Genomic DNA, 24,331 nt, shown 5'->3' on the forward strand with positions numbered 1-24,331 from the left:
GCTGAAAGACCACAGCCAATGCTGGTGACTAGTTATTTGCCTTCTTCCTATCTTTTCTGGGCACAGCTTTCAGAGTTCAACTCTGGGCGAAATAATAAAAGTTCTGGCATTGATGCTGACCTCCTCTATAGAGCTCCTTGCTGTAGTACGGTAATTACTTTCCTTCGCTAGACGGGTGATTTATACAAATGCACCTTGGACTTTTCCAGTTAAAATGTCTCGTTGCTGTCACTGACACCTACCACAATTCAGTTCTATCAAACAACAGTGAGGTAAGATAAATAAACTTTATCAAATTGCTGTAAAGGCTACTGTGTGTTTTTTTCTCTGTGGCCATGCAAATGGCCTGTGTAAATACTAACAATGTCAGTGACCCCGTGTTTGTTGTGCAGACAAGTCATGATGAAATGCAACAGGATGTGATGCAGCTTCGAAATGCAGGCACAGCTGACAATACACTTGTGTCTAGATTATGGACATTAAAGTACATATTCTCAGTGGTAAGAACAGTAAATGAGCCTTAAAAGGGATGTTTTGGCCAACTTTTTTTGGCTATACTTCTCCTAGGGATCACATGAGTGCACTTAGTTCTGCACTTTTGGGTCCCAGATTCAGCCGACAATGGTCTAAAGCCTGCTGACATCACAGAGCTTCTCCAGACTGCAGGGATTCTGACAATAATGTTGGAATCTGCCCAGATCCCTGACCGGCAGCTGGCTCAGCCTTTCAGCCTCTCCTCTTCCCTGCTCCCACCCCCTCCACAGTCCAGTGTTCCAATGAGTGCTGAAGGGGCAGAGCAGGACTGACAGTTATCGTTCCTCTGCTCAATGAAGACCACAAACCGAGGAATCAGCAGTTTTTGATCGCTCCGTTCTCGGTGTAGAGCCAGCGGGAGACAGCAGCGCATCGGATAATTGCTGTAGCCATTTAGGTGAGTATGTATGTTTATTTTTTGTGAACCTTTCCTTATCGCTAGTGCTGTCCCTAACAGGCAGGGTACCTGTCCCTACTCTACCAACTCACCAAAAAGCACACCATGCATGTTAGCCAGGGCCTTATGTAGGCTCTGCCTAACCCAAGATGCTGGAGTCACATTGGGCATTGGCATCCAATTGGGTGCTTCCACAGTGACCCAGGAAACTATAGAGGAACTATGTTCCACCTGACTTCCTCTCCAACTGTGGTGGTGCTGTAAAAGAGTGCCAGCTGCAGTGGAGCAGGTAGAACGCACCTGCCTACGTTTTTAATTAATCCTTGACAATAAAACTTGGAAGTTGATTGGTTTATGTGTATACCTGCACCAGATTTAGAAAGCTCCAGTGTTAGTAAATTCCCCCCTTTCTGTCTTAAGCTAAATTCACATCTCTGTGGCTGGGGAATGAGCACCGAGATGTGCATTCCTGAAGAACCCAGTTGATATTAAATTCAGTAAGTCCCCTACTTACGAACGAGTTCCATTCCAGGAGCTCGTTCGTAAGTTCAGCTTGTCCATAAGTCCAACAAAGATCAGCGCTTGCAGACAAAGGCTGCGAGCGCTGATCAGTGTGTTCTTGCAGGGGGAGTCCCCCAGTCAGATCACAAAGGCACAGCATTGGAGATCCCTGCACCAACATTGTTTGTGTTGGTAAGGCAATCTGTCAGTGTTTATTTCATTCAACCCGCTGAGTGTGTGTACCCAGCTTTACAGGACTGGACATGTTGGTATCTGTAAAAGTTTATAAGTAGAATGTTCATATGTAGGGGACTTAGTGTATCACCAAAAGAAAGCTCTATCAGTCTAAAAAAAAAAACATATAATTAATTTGGGTACAGTGAATAATATAACTGTCAGTCAAATTATCACAGCACTAAAAACTGAAAATGGCCTAGTAATGATATGGTATTACAGGTTAATATCAAAGTGGTTAACATTGAATTTCTCCGCAGTACTTATAGGCACCAAGGTGATAAGTTCTTATTATAAGTACTTTTACTGCTTTTTCATAATATATAAATACTTTAGTATGCATATTTTGTGCACAGATTCCCTTTAATGCTGGACATACGGAAAAAAAAAATCTGCCCAATACAAAATTGTAAACATACAAGTTAGTGCTTATATACAGTATTTGAACTGCATAGTTAAAGCAGACCTTCAGTCATTTTTTCATCTTTCCATTGAATAAATCTTCTGCCCTTGTTGTTTTAGCTTTGGATAATAAAACATTTTTTTATTTTTATTTATTTATTTCAGGTACTTATATAGCGCTGTCAATTTACGCAGCGCTTTACATATACATTACACATTCACATCAGTCCCTGCCCTCAAGGAACGTACAATCTAAGGTCCCTAAATCACATTCATACAGTACATACAGTACATAGTAGGGCCAATTTTATACAGGATCAATTAACCTACCAGCATGTCTTTGGAGTGTGGGAGGAAACCGGAGTACCTGGAGGAAACCCACATAGGCACAGGGAGAACATGCAAACTCCAGGCAGGTAGTGTCGTGGTTGGGATTTGAACCAGTGACCCTCTTGCTGCTAGGTGAAAGTGCTAACCCCTACACCACTGTGCTGCCCTTTTTCTGCTAGTAATTACCTTATACAGCCTTGTGATGGGAGTCACTTTGGTTGGGGGGCCCCTGGAACACAGCTTACCTTAGAGAGGTTGGGAAATCCCTGTCTCAGCCCCTAGGCCCCTCTTATGTGTAAGTCACCCTGTGTCTATTAGTAACACAGGGTGACCAAGGAAACAATGACAGGTACTTAATGGACACTGAGAATATGGCTTGGATTACTTCAAATGGGACAGTAATATTTATCAACCATATATCTCAATAAATATATGAAGACTATTCCTGGCTAGAGATGTCGCGAACATAAAATTTGCCGTTCGCGAACGGGCGAACTGCCATAGACTTCAAAAGGCAGGTGAATTTTAAAACCCACAGGGACTCTTTCTGGCCACAATAGTGATGGAAAAGTTGTTTCAAGGGGACTAACACCTGGACTGTGGCATGCCGGGGGGGGATCCATGGCAAAACTCCCATGGAAAATTACGTAGTTGACGCAGAGTCGGGTTTTAATCCATAAAGGGCATAAATCACCTAACATTCCTAAATTGTTTGGAATAACGTGCTTATTCTTATGCTAAATGCGCCACCGAGTGGTGGGCACTGCAGTGGGCACAGTACAGTCTGTGGACCTGACACTCACTGGCAGGCAACTGAAATGATAAAAAATAAATTATTTTTTGATCTGCAAGGTGTTGTGCCACCGTATATGAGTGGTGGGCAGTGGGCACAGTACAGTCTGTGGACCTGACACTCACTGACAGGCAACTGCAATTATGACAGAGGAAAAAATAAATTATTTTTTTAACTGCAAGGTGCTGTGCCACCCGATATGAGTGGTGTGCACACAGTACAGTCTGTGGGTCTGTGGCCTCTCACACACGGCGGGCAGGCAACTGCAATATATATATATATATATATATATATATATATATATATATATATATATATATATATATATATATATATATATATAAAAAAGCTGACTGAAATACCAGCCCTAAAAAGGGCTTTTTGGGGTGCTGTCAGGACGCTGTCCTTACAGCAGGAGTGGACACAGTACACTAGCTAACAATTTCCCTATTAACAGCAGCAGCAGCAGCACTCTCCCTGCTCTCACTAACACTGCAGCTGCAGAATGAATCTAAGATGCCCTTGCTTTCTTCTAGGAGGTGGGAGGGTGTGGGAGGGAGGGTATGCTGATTGGCTGGAATGTGTCTGCTGACTGTGAGGTACAGGGTCAAAGTTTGCTCAATGATGAAGTATAGGGGGCGGACGCGAACAAGCGATGTTCCCCGGGAACTGTTCGCCAGCGAAGAGTTCGGGACATCTCTATTCCTGGCCTGTTTAATTCTGAACATGTTCATCAAAATATCTAATCACATTGGCCTCTGTTCCATGTTACAGGCCTAGCTGCCTATTGCCAATAAGAGACTGCTTCAGACAGTCAGACTCATAGCAGATGCTAATGTCATCAGCTCAACCACCTGTCTTCCACACATTATTGAATATGCTGATTTACTCATCTGTTATCTACTGTGGAGATATGTTTACACTTATAATAACGTGTATTGTACTTCAGGAGCTCGAGGATGGAAGTCTGTTGTTAATTGGTTCAGGTTGATTGAATCACTGTCATCTATGAGTTACTGGTGGAAGAGTAGAATACTGTCTGTGTTGGTTGTTCTTCAGATATATAAAGTCGCGCTCAACCTTAGATAGACCAAATAAATGTCCATAAATAGAAAACAATACATTAAAAATAATGTGTATAAATCAGAGACCAATAATCAAGAGATATTGATCATTGATGATGGACCAAATTAATGTCCATAACAGTCCAATAATTCGTGAACTAAATAGTGGAATCAGAAGTTGTCAATCACGACTCCTGATGGTAGTGTGCTTACCAAAACACAAAATGAGTGAAACATGGAATCCAAAACAGGGATCTTGACAACTTGTTTGTAGATATCCGTTGTTGGACTCCCAAAAATAAGTGACGTCATAAATCAAAGAAAAGAAAAAACGCCATAGCATAAAAACCCACAACACATAGATTGTAATGATGGTACATTGGCATTAGATAAAAATATCACCAGTGAATAAAAACCAGTGTGAACCAAAAAGCCAAAAATATTGTGCCAGACTGATAGGAAAAAATGATGAATGAATCCACCACCAATAATCACGCTGCTTACCAGAACAAAAATTAAGTGAGCAAAAATAGTAAATAAGGGAAGTGGAACCCAGTGAAGGAGAGGCACTTGTGGGTACTCATTACCAAAGGCTGGACAAGGTAGACTTATAGGTCACACTGACAGACAGATAAGCAATCCACCACCGACACAATCGCCCCTTACCAGACAGCAATCATAAGACACTTATGTGGTATCCCGATGCCGGGAGGATGGCTTGTGCCAAGGATGGACAAGGTAGACTTGTAGGTCACATTGACAAATAGACAAGTAATCCACCACCATCACAATCACCCCTTACCAGACTGCAATCATAAGACACTTGTATGGTATCCAGAAGCTGGGAGGATGACTTGTGCTCCACACGATAAACTCCAAGGAAGCAATGCCCAATATGTATCACCAACATGAAAAGGAGAAAGGCGCCATAGTGTAAAAACGTAACTATGTTTATTGAATAAAAGGTTAACAACTCACATGCAGGAATAGTGTATAAGCTTGAATCAGCTGCTGGCCGGACGGCTGCGCACGTCCGCACTAGTTGCACGCTCCAGGAAATTAGCGCGGTTATTACACCATATTTACATGTTCTTCAGATATGTTAATTATATTTCTGTACAGAATTTCATCTGCATATGATAATGTAATCAGGCACCTGACCTGGTGTGGTAATTTGATCAGGAGGGGGATGTTTCCCTGTGTTGTATATATTGTGTGTGACTGAGCCTGTTCAATAAAGTTGTTGGTTTTAGTTCTATACAAGCTAAATTACATCTAGTTTTGTTTCTATGTTCAGACTGAAGGAAGCGCTATTCTGACGGAAGCCCACAAATGCAGTGTGAATGTGGTTCCAATTTCCTCTGTAACAGGCTAATGACATCATGCACAGCTGTCTCTTTCACTCTCGTGAGAGAGGGAGAAGGGGTGAATCATAGGAGAGCCAAAGAGAACTGCAGAGCTGGAGGGGGCTGGATGAGGGAGGAGATAGCAGCAGACTGCAGAGATCCATGTGTATTCATCAAGAGAAGAGAAATGTGAAGGCAAGCAGGGGTGTGAGTGTGTCTGTGTGTATGTGTATATATATATGTATGTGTGTGTGTGTCTGTATATATATATATATATATATATATATATATATATATATATATATATATATATATATATATATATATATATATATATATATATATGTGCATGTGTATATATGTGTATTTGTATATATATATGTATGTGTGTGTGTATATACTGTATGTGCATGTGTATATATGTGTTTTTGTATATATATATGTGTGTGTGTGTGTGTGTGTGTGTGTGTGTGTGTGTGTGTGTGTGTGTGTGTGTACGCCTCTGTGTGTCTGTGTAAATCCAGGAAGTAAACAGACAGCAGCTTCAGCTGCCCACAGTTAAAATGGCTGCAGCCAGACTTAGTGGAGGGAGATTTCTGTAGCATATTTGGCAAGTACAGAATCACAGTACATATAAAATAATATGAAAAGTAGTTGTAGGGAAGCTTCAGAATGGCAAATATGTTTTTATTACAAAAAATATGTGAGCAGACAGCAGTTCCTCTTTACGTACTTCCTATATATGGACACATTGGGCATCAAACACACCTAAGCCCTTAAAGCCCAACTCTAGGGGGGGTTAAACAATCTACCCTTGCAGTGGGGCCCCTTGTACTGCAAGGGCTAAATGCTTGCTGTGTCAAGGGGAGGGGAATAAGAAGAAATACTTATTTTATTGTGCACTCTAGAAGGGTCCCTCCCATGGTGCAACTGGTCCCCTGCAGCCTCCTTTTTAAGCCTTACCCTCACCATGTATAATGCAGGTTTAATAGCTCTGTATTGTAGCTGATGGTGCTATGGTGCTGAGGGACCATGCATAGACAGGAGCTTTGGGGACAGATCCAGCCAGAGTGGGGACTAGGCTGGGTAATTGCCTGTTCCTAGACAGAACAAGCATTTAGCACTTGCAGAATAGATTTTTTCTAATTGCAGGAGCTGGGCTTTAAGGTATAGAGGACAAGCATAGCAGACAACTCTCAGTGCAGTACATCTTATGCCACCTAATTGGCTCGTGCCCCCAGACTCTCAGTTTGTGGACTGAAACCCTTTCCCGACATGGCACTTGTCTGTTACTAAAGCCTAGATTCTATGTTCTCTTTACAGTTCAAGAGCATTGTTCCTTGTAAGGTAATAGCTCTTAATTAGAGGACATGTGCTTCCCCTACTTTGACTTGAGTTCCTAGAAACAACCTTATAATGAACCCTATTAATGTCACAGTGCCTTCATTAGCTGAATGCTGCTTATTGCACTCCATATTCACATTGCAGTATATTAAAACAGATTGCTTACTATCTGCCTATGGGATCTGTTTCCGTACCCTCTGTTGATATAACACATGTAGTTTATTTTTAGCACAGTATCTTAAAGCACAGAAATAAAATAAAATCCACAAAGTAACAAAAAAAAAAGAACTTTTCCTTTCAATGACCAAGCTCTTTTTTTTTTTTTCTGGGCAATATTACAATTATGAAAGTGTAGGAAAAATTCCTGTAGCTAGGTCTAAAAGAATTTCTTTGTGTCACGCTTTATTGCTTGTTTGTTAGCCAATCAATCCCTAGTTTTATCCAATGACTCTGGAATCCTTGGATCGGGGCAGTAAAGGGGTGTTATTTTATTTGGCCAGAAAAGTGGTCATGTCTGCCTTTGCTTTTAATCATTGCACTTTTTTTTTTGTAGTGTTTGTTTCATGTTGTTAGGCTTTTGTATTCATTTTGGATTGGCTGTACATTTTAATATTTGGGAAGTTTATGCCAACTCTACTTTGTGCAATGCACACATGAAAGGAGATCCAGCGTTTTTGTCTGCGTGGAGTAAGGTGTGGGAGTTTTTCCATTTTCTAACCCCATTCATCTTTTTTGTTTCTTGTTCTTATGTATAGCCGGATGTAATGCATACATATGCTAGGATGGATCTTAGCCAGCTCACTCCACATTAAAACATGCAGTAAGATTTATAATGTCATATCTAATGCGGCTGAAAACAAATGTGTTCATATTTACCAATTAAGGCAGCGGTTGTTCTGTAGTTTTGTGTCTGGTCAGTAAACAGGAATTTGTCAAAACTTTATCTGGCTTGTTTCACTGTGTCCGCTGTATACCCCTATCTATCTGTTTCAGTATACATTCTTTTCTGTTTATATAGGGCTTGTTCACATGGGGAGCACCCCTTACCACTCCTCCAAAAAGCAATTAATGGTAGATCTGTTTTCAGAGGGTAGTAGAGCAGCAACTGCCAGGCGATACTGTCACCTCTTGAATGTCCCTTTTTTGACAACCTAATAGGCATTTTTTATGTAAGAACAACTCTGAAACTGGCATTTGGTGTGCTTGGTTTGGGGTGGTGTCTTGGTGCAATTGATCATTTTGGTGTCGGTACTCCTCTCCAAACATGACAGGGGGGACAGCCCTGAGCAGCCTCATGGTATCTGAACAAGGCCTTAAAGCTAATCTTCTGGCAGATTTTAAAAAGACATGAATAAATGCAACCTTATGTTAATGCATAACTTAAATCACTTTTTTTTATTGCATACCGTATAAGTACCAAAATTTGACTAGGTACCAGCCTCCTGCTGTCCTTCTACAGCAAAACTCGGGGGGGGGGGTAGAAACAACAAAATGAGGCAATACCTTCTGCTGCCATGCTGTACTTACATTTTTGTACTAATATTCTGATAGGAGAGACACAAATGAGCTCATAACACTGCTACTTCACCGTTCACTGTCCAGTCAAAGGCCAGGGGTGGGAAAACATCTGTAAATGTCACATAACTGTAGCAGGGAAATTAAATATTAGGTCTTCTGCCAGGGTCGGATCTAGCCTGTCCATTGTAGGGGTGAAGTAAAAAAGGGGGGCAGAGGGTAGGAGGCCAGCAAGGCAGTATACAGGAGATCAGCAGGGCAGAGGATAAGGTTGGCAGTTTGTACAGCAGTAATAATTTACAGGGCAGGGGACAGGAGGCAGTAGGACAGTGTACAGGGTATTAGCAGGGCAGAGGATAAGGGGTAGCAGGGCAGTATACAGAGGGTCAGCAGGGTATCAGAAACCATGAATTAGACTGAGACAGAAAATGCACTTAAAATCACACCTTTAATATAATGGTAAAAAATTGTACAGAACAGTAAACATATTCAAAACATAAGCCAGGGATCGGAAACCAAAACGGGAAGTCAGACGAGCCAGTGATCAGGAAACAAGAAATCAGCGTAGACGGAGGCAGAGGAACAGGATCAGGAACCAGAAGGGACGTCAGCCAGGCGAAGTCTTTCACAGGAACACAGCAGAGAAACTCCAGATATGTTGACCAGGTGAAGGCAGGAAAGGAATGAACAAGGCAGCTTAAATAGCCAGAAGAGGCTGGCTGTAGGCGGGACTGTCGAGCAGATAATGTTAACCAGGTGAGCCACTGAGGAAACAATGAGTGCTGACAATTATCTGACAACTCAGCAGCCTGAACACAGAGGAGAAAGCTGCTGCGAGCCCAGCCCTGACACAGAACAAAGGATGGTAGATCAGCAGAGAGGTGTACAGGAATCTGTAGGGCAGTGTACAGGGGTCATTAGGGCAGTGTACAGGGGTCAGTAGGGCAGAGGACAGGGGGTAACAGAGCAGTGTACAGGGGTCAGCACAGCAGTGTATAGGGGTAAACAGGGTGGAGAACAGTATTTTTGCTAAAAATACACTAAAATCATTATTAGCACACACAAACACAACATATCCTACAAAGTTCCTGCTAACTCTAGAAGATAAAACTACATTAAGGTAATAAATAAATGAGGTCTCCATGTGTAAATAAGGTCTCAATGTGGATGCAGATGTATGGCCCTGAACACACACAGTGTGCATTGAAGGCCACTCACCCGCACCTGTACACCTGTCACATTAGGACCTGCTTTGTTTGTACAGCTGCTGTGTCCTTAAGGCCCGTACACACGTACCGATCGTCGGCATACAAACGTCGGTGGACGAAGGATCTGCCGATTGTACGCGTGTTAGTATGGTGCCTCCGACAGATGTCTGCGCACAATCCGCGGACAAAAGTCTTTCGTGCAAACATGAAAATATTTGTATGCCGACACCAGAACGGACGATTGTTCGCCTGTCAGTACACAATTCGGCCGACAGACCGCAGATTTGCAAGACTGGGCATGCTCAGAAAATAGAAAACACAGGGAAAGTTAACCATTACATGACATCACTTCTGCAGTCGGCGGACAAAATTCTTGTGCTGTCCTTGTGCTGTCTTTGCACTTTTCAGCAGACACCGACATCCCGGGGAGAAAAGAGGAACATTTGTAAGCCGACCATCGGTACGTGTGTACGGGGCTTAAGAGTAACAAGCAGCTCCAGCTGCACAAACAAACCACTCATTCACACTGTATGGGCCAGAGAACCAGTGTGCCCTTCATTTTTTCATTATTTTTTACAAATTTTCATTATTTTTTAAGAACTTTTAAATTATTTTTATTTTTTTCACAACTCTGTTGGAATGCAATAGGGGGAACTTTGGTGAAATATCAGGGGTCTCACTTTTGATGTCTCACTTTTGAGACAGAGAAAGGGACTGAGGGCGTAATTTCCTCAATCCCTTTCTCTGCAGCCTCAGCTGCACTGCACAGTGAATGAATATCTGTACAGAGCTTCCTGTTCATTCACAAACAGGAATATAGTAAACACAGTTTTCTGTGATTTAGTTGTGAATTAACACATTGAGTGATTGGTACCGATCATTCACTGTGTTCATTGACGAAAGGAAGGTTTGTTTACTATAACATTTTTACTATCCCCTTCCCCTGCACTCCATGCTGAAACTATGTGCCCACAACAGTTGACTGAAAAAGAGAGGAGGGAAGCATTTTGGGAGGGGGGGCGGCTGAGCTGAGGGCAGAGGATGGTGCACAGGGAGGTTGATCGGGGGCAGCAGGAGTCAATTACCGATTTGATCCTCTTTGTCACTCTCTCTGCAGCAGCTAAATACAGGTGGTAGGGAGGGGAGGGGAAACTGTCTTTCACCTGCTGCAGAGGGAGTTACACAGGGGATTGGTTCTGTAATTGCCCCCTGCCCTGATTACCCTCCCTGTGCACATCTGATATTGGTGGCCTATGCCCAGACTGCAATGCAGGGTTGGGTTTTAGCAGCTGGACACAGCGTCTGAGGTGGAGGGGGTTGTATTTTATCTGTGTATTTGACAGAATGGCATTAGTTTTGTTTCAAAGTGGCATACCAAACACACAGCTGAAAAATATATACTGCATGGTAACTATTTTACCTTACAAAAGATTTTAATTCAGTTCAGTCAGTTTTGTTATTCACACACCTTTCTCAAATGCTATAGCCAGAAAGATCATTGCAATATTTCCTACATCAACCTCAGGACAGCGATATTGATGTTTGTTCTTTGGCCAACAGGCTGCCAAAAGGTGAGTACTTTGGAAGCTTGAAAGCAAAACCAGGAAATATGGTTTTACAATATGACGGAGGTGTGTAAATCACAAGACTTGCTGAATAGAATTACAAATATTTTGCCAGATAAAACAGTGCACATATATTTAAACTGTATACACAGCTGTTAGTTTATAGGCCTACTATAAAATATCAAGACAGTTATATTGATATCATATACGTATGCCAACATTTGCTTTCAAGCAAGAGTGAGAAAATCTTAAACGAGCACATGAAAATTAAAAGTGTGGTTTATATATAAAGGGTGTGGATTATAAATAGCCCAGCTTGACTCAAAGCCATGTGGTCCTTGCAGAAAAAAATAAAATCTTCACTCATAAACACAACTTCTTCTCCTCTGTTTTCCACAACCTATTATTTTCACAGTTGGAGATCATTTTTTTTGTTTAATTTTAGTTTTTTCCTAATTTCTGAATTCCTCACCTAGGCAAGGAGGACTTATATTGGCTGCCCAGAGCCTACTAGGATATATACGTGATGCTTCCCAGGAGGCTGTGGAGCCTAAGTATTGCATTGTTTGCTCATACTCAGGACCTGTGGCACATCTGTGCATGCGTGGGTTTAAGGGAGCGTCATCATGGGACCAGCTGTGCATACGAGAAAGAGACAGCCAGCTCCAAATTTAAGAAAGAGGCACTGGACGAGACAAGCAGCGAAAGAGAAGTGGGTTAGAATAGGACTTATGTGTTTATTCTGCATAAATGAACTTAAAAGGAAGGTGGCATATGGAAAGTAAAACTCATGGACAGGGATAAAGTCGGATAGATGGTCAATTCTCTTACTAGAGACTTCCTCCATGGTATCAGATTGTCGGGTTTTCACACAAATTGCCATGTTATCAGGGACTTCAGCAGATTATCAGAAATACTGTTTTGAAATGTCCAGGACTTCAAGTGAATAAAACAAGCTCATGGCTTGGTATTTTAGAGGTTGGTATCAGCTGTTCAGTAGAAGTGATCAGGGCAGATGTAGACACTGTAATGAGAAGGGCCCCTACCAGCCGCTACCTATGGTGGTTCCCAGGATCTTCTGTTCCTCCTCTGGGGAGCCCAAGACAGAGGTAAAATGGCCAAACAGTGAGAGCAGGAAGATACCATCCATTCATGAATAACCTCTTCAAATAATGAAGCCAGAAGCAATAAACATTTTGTCACTTCCAGTTTCAGAGCTGTCATTCCCTGGCTACTGTAGACAGGGAAGCAGCTAATCAAGCACAATCTGTGCTTAATTATTTAAAGTGGAGGACACAGAAGACATTGGACATCTAACAGACTGCTGGGGGTTGATTTACCAAAGGCAAATAGACTTATTTTTTTTTTTTACAAGGGAAGTTGCAATTTACAAGGGAATGAGTTGTGAATGTGGTTAAAGCGGAGTTCCGGCCACAAAATGTTTTTTTAGATAAAAATACCCCCGGGACAGTCAGGGCTAGTACATTCCACAATGGATAGCCTTGTACTGTCCGGGGTCGCACTTACCTTTTAGAAGAAATACTTAACTTGAAAATTTCTTCTCCAGTGCTGCCATCTCGGATGTGGGCAGCTGAAGCCAGCGCGTCCTCTTCTGCGTCCTCTTCCGTGTCCTCTTCTCCCAGAATGCGCCTGCACCGACCCCGCTCGTCACTTCCGGTGCGGGCGTGTCATCCCTCCACAGCTTCTGGGCATGCCCAGAAGCAGTTTAGCAGGGAATGAGGCGCCGCACCGGAAGTGACGAGCTGGGTCGGTGCAGGCGCATTGATTCCTGGGAGCGATGACGTTCAGCTCCCAGGAATCAGTGCAAAGAGGAAGTGACGGCGCGGGCCGCGGCCACAGAGGGAGGAAGTGGAAGAAAGGTGAGTATATTTTTCTTCAATAACAAGGTAAGTAAACAAAAAAAAAAAAAATCGTAACTATCCATTTCTTTTTCAGGTGACCAAGAGCAAGCGGATGGCCCAAAATCGATTATGTCGATTTTGTGGCCGGAACTCTGCTTTAAGTTTCATTTTGCAAAGAATACCCAATTACTGTACATGCAAAAAACAAAAACTAGACTTTTGCTTGAACGTGATTGGACGATGGAAGTTTATTAAGCTCTAGCCTTGCAAAGTGCAACCCCCTTTGAAAAGTGAACATCCTGTTTGTCTTTAGTAAACAAACCCCCAATGTCTTGATAAACAGAACCTGTCAATCTTCCCAAGCTTTTACACAGGCGGCTTGTGATTGTGCCATACATATGATGTATCACAGGGAACCTGAGGGCAGCAATTCTAGGGCCATAAACCGATAACCTGCAAACAGCAGGACAGGCTGGAAACTACAACTATGCACTGCTGTTTCTGGCCTTTCAAAATGCTTGTAGGCACATTCTTCTTCTCTAGTTCATCTCAGTAGTGGCTGCTCCAGGCCACTCAAACTGCACAAATGCATAACTGTAGTATCCAACCTGTCCTACAAATAGCAGGATGGAGGGAGATCGAGGTACCAGCATTTTTTGCAGAAAATCCCCCCCCCCCCCCCGCATGTGTAATGGGAATAAGTGCAACATTTGAAACAGATAGAGCGCTGCCGGCAGGGCCAGTGCAAGGATTTTTGACCCCTGGCCTAGGCGAAACCTAATTATGCCGCCCACTAGCCCTGCCCCTGACTCCACCCCCTTTGTCCTGCCCATGTATACGGAGAAAAACATAGATATAAGGCCCCACTCACGTCCATTAACTTAAAGTGGAGTTCCATTCGTTTTTAGTTTTATTAAAATTCAACAGCTACAAAAAGTGTATCTGCTGATTTTTAATAAACACACACTCACCTGTCCTATGGTCCAGCGATGCAGCCTCGCTCCTCTCTCTCGCCTCTCCCCGGCATCACTAGAGTGGGCACCCAGCTTTGACAACTTGCAGCTTCACAGCCGGCTGCACACTGCGCATGCGCAAGTCGTGCTGTGCTTCCTCAGTGGATGGGCAATCTTATGGGACCTGTGACGTGTCTCAGAAGATTGCAGGGAGGGAGGGGGAGAGGAGAACTTCAGTTTAAGCAGCCTAGGCAGCCCGAGCGGAAGTGGGAGTGGGTACCTGTCAAAATGAGGTATCCCCTGCCCCCCCCAAAAAGGTGACCACATTTCTAAACTGCCATTCAGGGACCCCCTCCTTCCCAAAAAAAAGATGATTTCAAAACCCTCGCTAACAATGGAATCTGTCACTCCTTTCCCTCCTGCGTGGCTATCTAAAGCATAGAGTGCTAGGAGGAAGTGATGTCACTAGAGCAGCGGTCCCCAACCTTTTTGGGGTGAATGTAGTCTTAGGGTTGAAAGGGAATTCGGTGGTGGGTAAATTGTCAGCCGATTGGCTGGTGTTAGCACTTAAATCATCCCGACACCATGCTTGATATGGATGATTGAATCACATTATTTCTATTATTACATTGTAATATATAATGAAATAGTTCAACTCACCATAATGCAGAATCAGTGGGAGCCCTGAGCTTGCCACTTGCCACCAGATGCAGCGTGCCACCGTCGCCTGCCACCTGATGCAGCTTGTCACTTGCCACCTGATGCAGCGTGTCACTTGCCTACGTTCCCTTCCACATGATGCAGCTTGTCACTTGCCACCGTCGCCTGTCACCAGATGCAGCGTGTCACTTGCCACCATCGTCTGCCACCAGATGCACCTGCCACCAGATGCAGCGTGTCACTTGCCACTGTCGCCTGCCACCAGGTGCAGCTTGTCACTTGTCACCGTCGCCTGCCACCAGATGCAGCTTGTCACTTCCCACTCTCGCCTGCCACCAGATACAGCGTGTCACTTGCCACCATCACCTGCCACCAAATGCAGCTTGTCGCTTGTCACTTGTCACTGTTGCCTGCCACCAGATGCAGCGTGCCACTTGCCACCAGATGCAGTGTTTCACTTGCCACCATCACCTGCCACCAGATGCAGCATGTCACTTGCCACCAGATGCAGCGTGTCACTTGCCACAATCACCTGCCACCAAACAGCATGTCATTTGCCAACAGATGCAGCTTGTCACTTGCCAACGTCACCTGCCACCAGAGGCAGCGTGTCACTTGGCACCATCACCTGCCACCAGATGCAGCGTGTCAATTGCCACCATCGCCTGCCACCTGATGCAACGTTTCACCATTGCCTGCTACCAGATGGAGCGTGTCACTTGCCATCCACAGCCTGCCACCAGATGCAATGTGTCACTTGCAACCACCGCCTGCCACCAGATGCAGCGTGTCACATGCCACGTCACCTGCCGCCAAATTCAGCCTGCCACTTGCCACTAGGTGCAGCGTGTTACTTGCCACCGTCCCCTGCCACCAGATGCAGCTTGTCACTTGCCACCATCACCTGCCACTAGATGCAGCGTGTAACTTGCCACTGTCACCTGCCACCAAATGCAGCGTGTCACAATTGCCTGCCACCAGATGGAGTGTCACTTGCCACCGCAACCTGCCACCAGATGCAGCGTGTTACTTGCCACCGTCGCCTGCCACCTGATGCAGTGTGTCACCATTGCCTGCCACCAGATGGAGTGTGTTACTTGCCATCATTACCTGCCACAAGATGCAGTGTGTTACTTGCCACCATCGCCTGCCACCTGATGCAGTGTGTCACCATTGCCTGCCACCAGATGGAGCATGTCACTTGCCATCCACAGTCTGCCACCAGATGCAGTGTCGCTTGCCACCATCTCCTGGCACCAGATGCAGTGTGTCATTTGCCACCGCCACCTGCCACCAGATGCAGCGTGTCACTTGCCAACAGATGCAGCGTGTCACTTGCCACCGTCACCTGCCACCAGATGTAGCGTGTCACCATTGCCTGCCACCAGATGGAGTGTGTCACAGTTTCTCCTCCTCAGTCCATCATTTCCCAGCGGGGAGAGCAAGGAGGAGGGGGATCAACTGCACCCACTGGGTAAATTAGCGAGTCGCCTCTGCCCATAGCGACACCACTGAGAGCCGCCCCTGGCTAATGTGCACTCTAGGCCAGCACCTACCTTGCCTATAGGTAGCGCCGGCCCCGACTGCTGGTATGTACTACTCAGAAGATTTGGAATTGCTTTGGGGGACTTTTAGAAAATGTTCCTGAAGGTGAACTGATGCTTTAAGTCATGGTTTAGGGCTCATGTACTGTATCTGCTAAAAAAAAAAATCATTGTTAAGGATAAAAAAAAATACACTGTCATGTTAGTAACTACTATGTTATGTGTGGAACCACATTTTTACTTAATTATGTCAATTTCTCATGCAAATGAGAGACACTTTATTCTATCCCAGCATTCCTGGGTCTCTGGGGCTTTGGAAGTCACTTCAATGGTTGCATTACAGAGCTGAGGATGACTTTTCTATGTCAATTCACACAAAAAAGAGGAGGTTGAAATTTACAGCTGACATACAAGAATGGCATCTATGACGGAAACTGCTGTAATGGTAGGTTTGCCAGTATTTCATGACTGGTCCACTTTAACAGCTATCTGTATCTGGAAAAATCTTAGAAAAGGAAACATATTAACAGAATATTTATTCCAGGTAATTCAGCCTAAATTGGATAAAGCCAAGGTCATGCATGTACAGTTACAGGCACAGTTCATTATACTTAGGTAGCAAAATGTTATATTAAGATCATAATATTCTTTCATGGCTCACTCCAAAGTAGTCAAAAGTCTGGTTCAGTTTGTTCACTTCTAGATAGGTGGTGTAGCACCCTCCTAGGTAGGTTCTAGAGAGCGAAAGTATTGTTTAAAATCCTAACTGCTTACTAGAGGGATTGCAGGTAAATCTATATTGTTCCCTGCCTACCAGAGAGCAGGATCTGTTAGTGAGGTCTGCTCAATGTGCTCAGGTACATATCGATCTGTCTGCAGAGTGTTTCACACTGGTCCAATAGGGAGGCATATTGGACAGTGGGAGGAAACCTGACAAATAAGTGCACAGGCGTTTGGCACAGCCATAGTGATTTGGCAGAGGAGAATGCCTCGTTGCATGCTGGGATACAGTATAAATGCCAGGAGCACATGTGCTCAGGGTCTTTTGGATGGATAGCAGAGTCCCTGATTGAGGGGGCTGCTTACTCCTCCTTTGTAGAGGTGCCATGCGGCCTCAGGTGGTTGACCTGAGGGCCTGGAAAGTGCTAGTAAGGAACTGAACCCAGATGTCCTGTGAAACTGACTGAGAGGGGAGACACTGGAGGATCTGATTCTGCAGTACAGTGAGTACAGATCTGTGTCAAGGGGCCTGACCTGAGGGGGCCACCCCTGCAGCTAGAAGAGTCAGTGGACAGGTGTCAGTAAAGGGGATGCTAGTGAGTGTCCTGAAGATAAAGTAGATTCACCAAGGCTATGGCTGGAGAGAAAAGAGTAAGGAGACTTAACCCTTTCCATACATATGGCAGCATAGACTAAGCAGTGTCGATGCTTCCACAAGCAACCTGGTGAACCCAAGTGAGAGTTGTCTTTATCCATTGTGAATAGTTACAGTTGGAGTATCCCACTATTCCCTTCTCCCATCCAAGTTCCAAAAAACCCTCCAAAAACACTGGACTGTTTATTGAGTGATGAGCCATCGGGAGTAAGGAGGGATGTGTGAACTGTACCCTGAGTTACTGTGTGCTGGTTATCAGAGAAGGCCCAAGAAGTCATCATACAGCAAGCCCTACGGGGATAGTGGTGCACTGGTATGGGGAAATGTTTGTCAGTTGCCCTAAAGCAGCCTCTCTCAACCTTTCATCACAGAGATGGAAGTTAACTTTTCAGTCTCAGGGAACCCCTGCTAAAAATGACTACAACTCATAATAGGTTAGTGTTATGGTCAGTGGGAAGAATGCTCCTTACATTTGTGGTCATTGGAAAGATAGCTAAAAAGATCAATGCAACCCCTCTACAGAAACCCTAGGGTTGTGTGGAACGCTGGTTGAGAAACACTGCCATAAAGTAGCATAATAATTTTAGCACTTGATATATTTGCTGTAGGGCTAGGTGACAGTGTCTCTGTCAGGGACATCCCATGAACCCCTTTTGCTTACTTTTCCTGGGTTTATGATTCACTGAGCTTGGCTGTGTCAGTAATCCAGGGGGCGGTGGCTTTAGCCCTCTGGTAATATGACAGTGATTTGGTCTGGCAATGGGCTGTTAGGTTCGGCACAATAACAAATTGGGCACATGCTCCTCCATACCTGGAATTGGTGGTTATCCCCCGAGGAGCTGCCAGGGAGGAGGGAGTGCTAAGCTCAGGTAAGGGGAGTAAAGGGGGGTTGGGGCTCCTTTTCCAGAGACACAATCACTTTGCCCTGAATGGGCAAGGAATGTCCAGTTTTAAAGTTCTCAGCCTATTTATACAAGTGCTCCTGACCACCATTAGGACAAAAATGGTTCCATATACAGTAATTAAAAATGATGTCTTTTTGCTGGCAAGTAAACTCATATGCAGTAATACGATATTCAACAAGCACCAGGAAGGTAAAAGTGGTGCCCTGTGAAAACAGAGAAGATGGAGGGGTTAATTGCCATAGCTAATGATAGAATCATGCACTTCACCAAGACTTAAGCTTGTTGGGTACATTATAAATACACCACTAAAGACAATTGTAAGTAGCTGCACTTAAATGCCCTGTATAGCTGCTCAGTGGAGATGTTGACATTTACACCTAAAGCCATGGCTTACCATTTAATACCATGAAAAATTAGCCTTAATCTTTCCTTTAGCTATCCCCCACCAACAGGCGTGCATTCTTTTTTCTCTTCAATTTTCATGTCTCTTCTTATCATCCCCTAGTTCTTTCTAATGCTTTCCCCATCCCCTTTTTCCCTGTCTCCCTCTCCCCCATTTTTTTCCCCTTTTTTTCCTCACACTTTTCTGCAAATGGAGAGGCCGTAGACAACATCTTTTTGGCTTAGAGGAACCTTCTGGGGCACCTATATTCTTATTTATGACAAATCAAGCTTTTGTGCACCTTAATGGCAAAAGTGTTTGGTTTTTGGTTCAGGTTCCCCATTCCGGCCTAGATTTGCTAGAAGCTGCAGCCCCCTTGCATTACTTGGTCTGTAAGATATTTCTACGCTCTTTGGAACGATGGCTATATCTTGATGTTCTGCTGTCTTTCCCTTTTAATTTTATATGTATTAAGCCTTTTATAAAACTTTATGTCCCCACAAACGGCACCCTGTGACTTCTATTTACTTCCTATCTGGCATGATGCAAGATCTACGTGATGGATCAATGAAAAATATTTGATTTTTCTTCAGAACAAAACACTTTTATGCTATTTTTTTTTTTTTTTTTAATATCCAGCATAAGAAACATTTGTTTATAATTTTTCTTTTGGCTACAGGGCACTTTAAAAATTCAATAACCACAAATGGGCAAGTATTTGGCAGGTACGACATGATTTCCCACTTTACTGGTTTAGAATTCTTTAGTATAAAGGTATCTCCTTTTTGTTTTTTTTACCCACTGACTCTTCAGCCATCAAGTAAACGCAGACTTTTTCTGCATTAGATAGTACTTATTAACATTACCTTCATCCCTTAAGTTCCAATTATGTTAGCACTGCAATAGCCAGATCCATCACAGTCTCCGTAAAATTAGCCTCCTTGTGTCCAGTATTAATGTTCGTAAAATATTGTTTGTTTGCAACTGTTCTCTACAAGACTTATGGGAGCCGATCCAGCCGGCGGATTTCTAGCTTTTTTTGTCTGTAGATTGTTCAAGGATGTGGAAACCTGGTTCCCTACAGACACTTCACAGTAAAACAACGAAACTGAGCGTTTTAGTGATTAATTGTCAGTGAAGGAGCCAGAGGAAGTTTAAAAGTGGTCGCAGGGCTCTGGTGTATACCATTTGTACAAGCAAAGTCCTGAATGTTTTTCCATTAAAACCTTTAAAGGAAACTTTTACTGAGGGAAATAAAGAGAACGTGATTGCTGATCTCTTTCTGAAAATACTGTTTCCCTGACTGCCTTAAGCTTACCGCTCACGTTAAACTTTGATTGTACAATCCCCTTTGGATTTATCAACAACTGTGTAGTACAGAGGTGTCTAACCTTCTGACCTTCCTGGGCTACATTGGAAGAAGAAGAATTGTCTTGGGCCACACATAAAATACACTAACAATAAGGAAAGCTGATGAGCAGAAAAAGTTTGACAGATCACAAGTTAATGATCAGTGATATAAATAATGTATCTATATGAGTGATAAAACTTCATTTTTTTTTGTTATATTTATTATTATAAAAGTAAAAGAGGGCAACATAGAACTGGTTTGGTATTTGATGCTGTTTTTGAAAAACTAATGCATCAATATCTGATTGGATAGATGGTGGAGCAATTCTCAATGAATTCTCAAGGTACCCATCAGATATTTTGGTTCTAATTTTGGCCTTCGTTTGCTTCATCCTTGAAAATAGTTGATTAAATATAGGTACTGCCGAAAACTGATGACATGAATAAGCCGTGATTGTGAAGAGTAGGAGGTTTTTCTTTGGGAAAATCAAATTTATAAAAGTCCAGTAAAGAGACATTGTCAAATTTTTCTTCAGCAACATTTGTTTTCTAAGTGTAAACACATTTTTACAGAAAAAATCCCCTCCAGAAATCAACATTTTTAAGCATTTTTATGATTTTGTGTTGGGCCACATTCATAGCTGTCCTGGGCCGCATGTGGCAGTTAAGCCACAGGTTGGCCACCCCTGATGTATAACAAAGGCCTGCCTAACTGGATAAAAAATGATTGGATAGATTACAGTAGACAGGTCCTTCTATTACATAGATTTAGCAAATCTAAAGTTGCTTGTATTAATATTGTATGGCCAGATTGTAGCAGGTAAGGAGACCCTTATTAAGTCACTGGTATGTGTTCAGCATGCAGCTAGTCACATTACCAAATATCACTGGGGGCAGCAGTCTAAATGTGGCCATAGTTGGATCGAAATGCTGTCAGTTCAGGGGGGATTGGCTGAATTTTGATCCATGTGTGGCCACTGTAGTTAGTCAGAACTCGATCTACTGCCCTGTTGGATAAAGCCTGCTTGTAGACAGGTACAGTCTATTTTATGCACTGCAGGTGGCGCTCAACCACAACGCCATTGCAGAGGAAGAGGAAGTCAAGAGGAACCTAGTTCCTCAATGGTTTCCTGGGTCACAGGGGCACCTATCCAATTGTATAGCTCTCTCGAGGACATCATGGGTCAGGCAGAGTGTATTTAAAGCGGAACTCCACCCAAAAGGAGACGTTCCGATTTAAGGACTTGTTCCCCACTCCTCTTAAACAATTGACACTTTTAAGGAGTGTCTTCTGGGACACTGACAGGTTCCAGTTAACTGCATCCACCACTCACGATGCGCAGTGGGACTTGCGCATGTGCAGTGGGCACCCAGCTGTGAAGCCACAATCTGTTGCAGCCAGGTGCCCATAGTGTAGATACTGGCGCCGGGGACCGAAGACCGCCTGGGGTGAGCTCACCACTGGATCCTGGACAGGTGAGTTATTTAAAAGTCAGCAGCTACACTTTATTTTTACAACCGGTGACTGGAACTCCTCTTTAAGAACCTGACTCAGGGGTTTGGCGCATTTTGCGTGTGGCTAGAGTAAGGAAAGGTCAATGCATGTAATCATCAGCACATCACGGATTATCAAATGTCATCCAAGTCATCAAGTTTTTATTTAGATCACATCACAAAAAAGATGTCACCTTTTTACTATGTTTTAATTGGTGGATAGAATTTTAAATATTGTCATAGCACTGTATGCACTTCATCACATGCTTAATGAAGAGGTCCTGCACGGCTCTAAAACATTGCACTTGGTCCTTTGTCTTGTGATATTTCTGCTTTGGACGACGTTTGACGATCCATGGTGTACTGGTGAATATATGCATTGATAGTGGTAGTTGCTGCAACACCCCCTACTGACCAGCCCATCTCCAGGAACGGGTGTGATGGAAATATTGACAATACCTAGAGTAGGGACAGGTCAACCGTCGGTCAGGGACAGGGCTTAGTGTCAGGGAGAGGCTTCTAAGGACTAGAGAGGGTGCAGGGACATGCTGTCCTACCTTGAAGCCTCCCCAATTGGGTAAGGACCGGCAAGGTCGCATTCTGCTCCTCGAGACAGATGCTGTTGTGATCTTCTGCTACTGACTCCTTGCTGTTACATCTGTAAGTGCTCCCGGTTGGGTTGCCTTCCTGTCAGGCTTTTTGTGTATTACGAAACTTCAACTACAATATATTCTTGTTTCTCTGCATCTGGACTCTAAATGTTTTCTGCTGCCGCACCACGCTGCACCCACCCACATGCTCAATCAGCTGCTGCAACCAATCAATGTATTCTAACAGCATGGCAGTCTTTCTGCTGTCAGAATGCAATAGAGACGATTCCCCCATCTACCTCGAATGTGTTTATGGGGGAACTGGTTCAGTTTTTATTTTTATTCAGCCAAATTAAACAGATTAAAATAAGATCTTACAATGCATACATACAGATATATATATATATATATATATATATATATATATATTTAAATATTTACTTTATTCCTAACAAGCAGGATAGAGCTTTACAACAAACCTCACTGACCTCTGCAGCTGCAGGCACTGTGGAAGGATTATTTTTCAAATTTCAGAGCAGAGGCACTAAAATCATTCTCTCTGCTGCTCCCCCTCCCTCCAGTGACGTATCAGGTTTCTCATCTCTAGTGTATAGCCAGTGTGTGCGCTCTGGAAGAGGAGAGCAATGTGAGCTGGGTTGTGGATATTAATGACTTTAGTGCTTCTGCAGTAAACTAGATTAATTGTTCCCCAGTACTTGCACCTACAGAAGTCAGTAAGGGTTTATCTTAAAACTCATTTATTGCTTGTTGGGAATATTAAAATGCTTCAGTGTCTATAGCCTGGCAAGAGGTTCAATTTAGGTTTCTCTAAGTTTGGAGGGGTATTAATAGTTTTGCCAGCAACTATGTAATCCTTTATAAATTGAAAGGAGGTATATTGAGTCAATTGTTCTTGTCTGTCACACATAACTGTATGCATTAATAAGATACCATTCATCAATGATATTCCTTTTAAGGTCCACATTCTGTCTTTTGTAATACAAATCTCTTTTCTCTATACAGGCTCATGGAAATTACACCAAATCTCAGGGTCACCAAGGTAAGCTTGCATCCTATTATCTGTGGAAACATGCACATGCATTTTATATCCAAAGCATAGAGGCTTTCTGGTAAAGATGAGAAAGTAATGTATTTAGGTGATTTGGTGATGTGGACCCCATTATGTACTCTGCCAGGTGAATATATGATTTTCACAGTGGTAGTATAAGTAAATTGGAAAAATTGGTCCAACTGACCCTTCAAGAGGCTTCATCTGCCACCTTGCATATATCTGTTGATTTTTGTAATGCATACATGGCCAGTCATGTTACACACAGGGTCCTCCTTCACTTTTTCTAATTTGTTGGGTGGTCCTCAAGGATGCAGAGAGTGTCGCTGATGCATACCTCACAATATCAGCAGAAAGATAGACAACCTAGAAAGGAGAAAACGTGGCCCGTGGAGTGCACTACAGTGAAAAGTGGATGTAGTCAAATTGCGCTTGTGCATATTGGGCAGGGCCTAAAGGAACATAGGTAAATATAATCTAAGCATACTTGCAGTACACAACTGCAGACACATGCCGCAGTCCTTGTGTCTACAAAATAATCCTTAACTGCAATACCGGAAGTGAGTTTTACAGAGACATATAAACCTAAAAGATAATTTTTTAAAAATAAATTGGAATAAATAATGAAATAAAATGGACAAAGGGCTAACAATTTGTCTGAGCCCACTTTCACAAAGACGTCTTTAAATAGTTGTATAGTTTAATCTACTTAGCAACCAGCAACTGCTGGGACAATAAACACTTTGATCAGGAGTATGCACTGTACAGCGTTAAGCACTTTGTTACATACTAGACAATGTATAGAGTTAAGCAGTTAGCAGTATATGGCAAAGTGCCCCTTATATTGTTGGTAAGCAGGAGTAAAATATGGCTATTATCTTTGGCTAACAGGAGGAAAATAAATGGTCCGTGGG

At 43.3% G+C, this 24,331-nt stretch overlaps 1 protein-coding gene across 1 annotated transcript in view; it reads left to right on the forward strand.

The window, feature by feature from the left end:
- The window catches only part of ADGRD1 (adhesion G protein-coupled receptor D1), an 897,745-nt gene that overhangs the window by 11,654 nt on the left and 861,760 nt on the right, over positions 1–24,331 (forward strand). The window contains exon 2 of the mRNA XM_082270985.1: positions 23,372–23,408. Within this exon, the coding sequence (XP_082127111.1) occupies positions 23,372–23,408 (37 nt within the window). The remainder of the gene's footprint in view (positions 1–23,371; positions 23,409–24,331) is intronic.

Source organism: Pelophylax lessonae (genome assembly GCF_965119305.1).
Source record: "Pelophylax lessonae genome assembly, chromosome: 1".
NCBI classification, from domain to species: domain Eukaryota; kingdom Metazoa; phylum Chordata; class Amphibia; order Anura; family Ranidae; genus Pelophylax; species Pelophylax lessonae.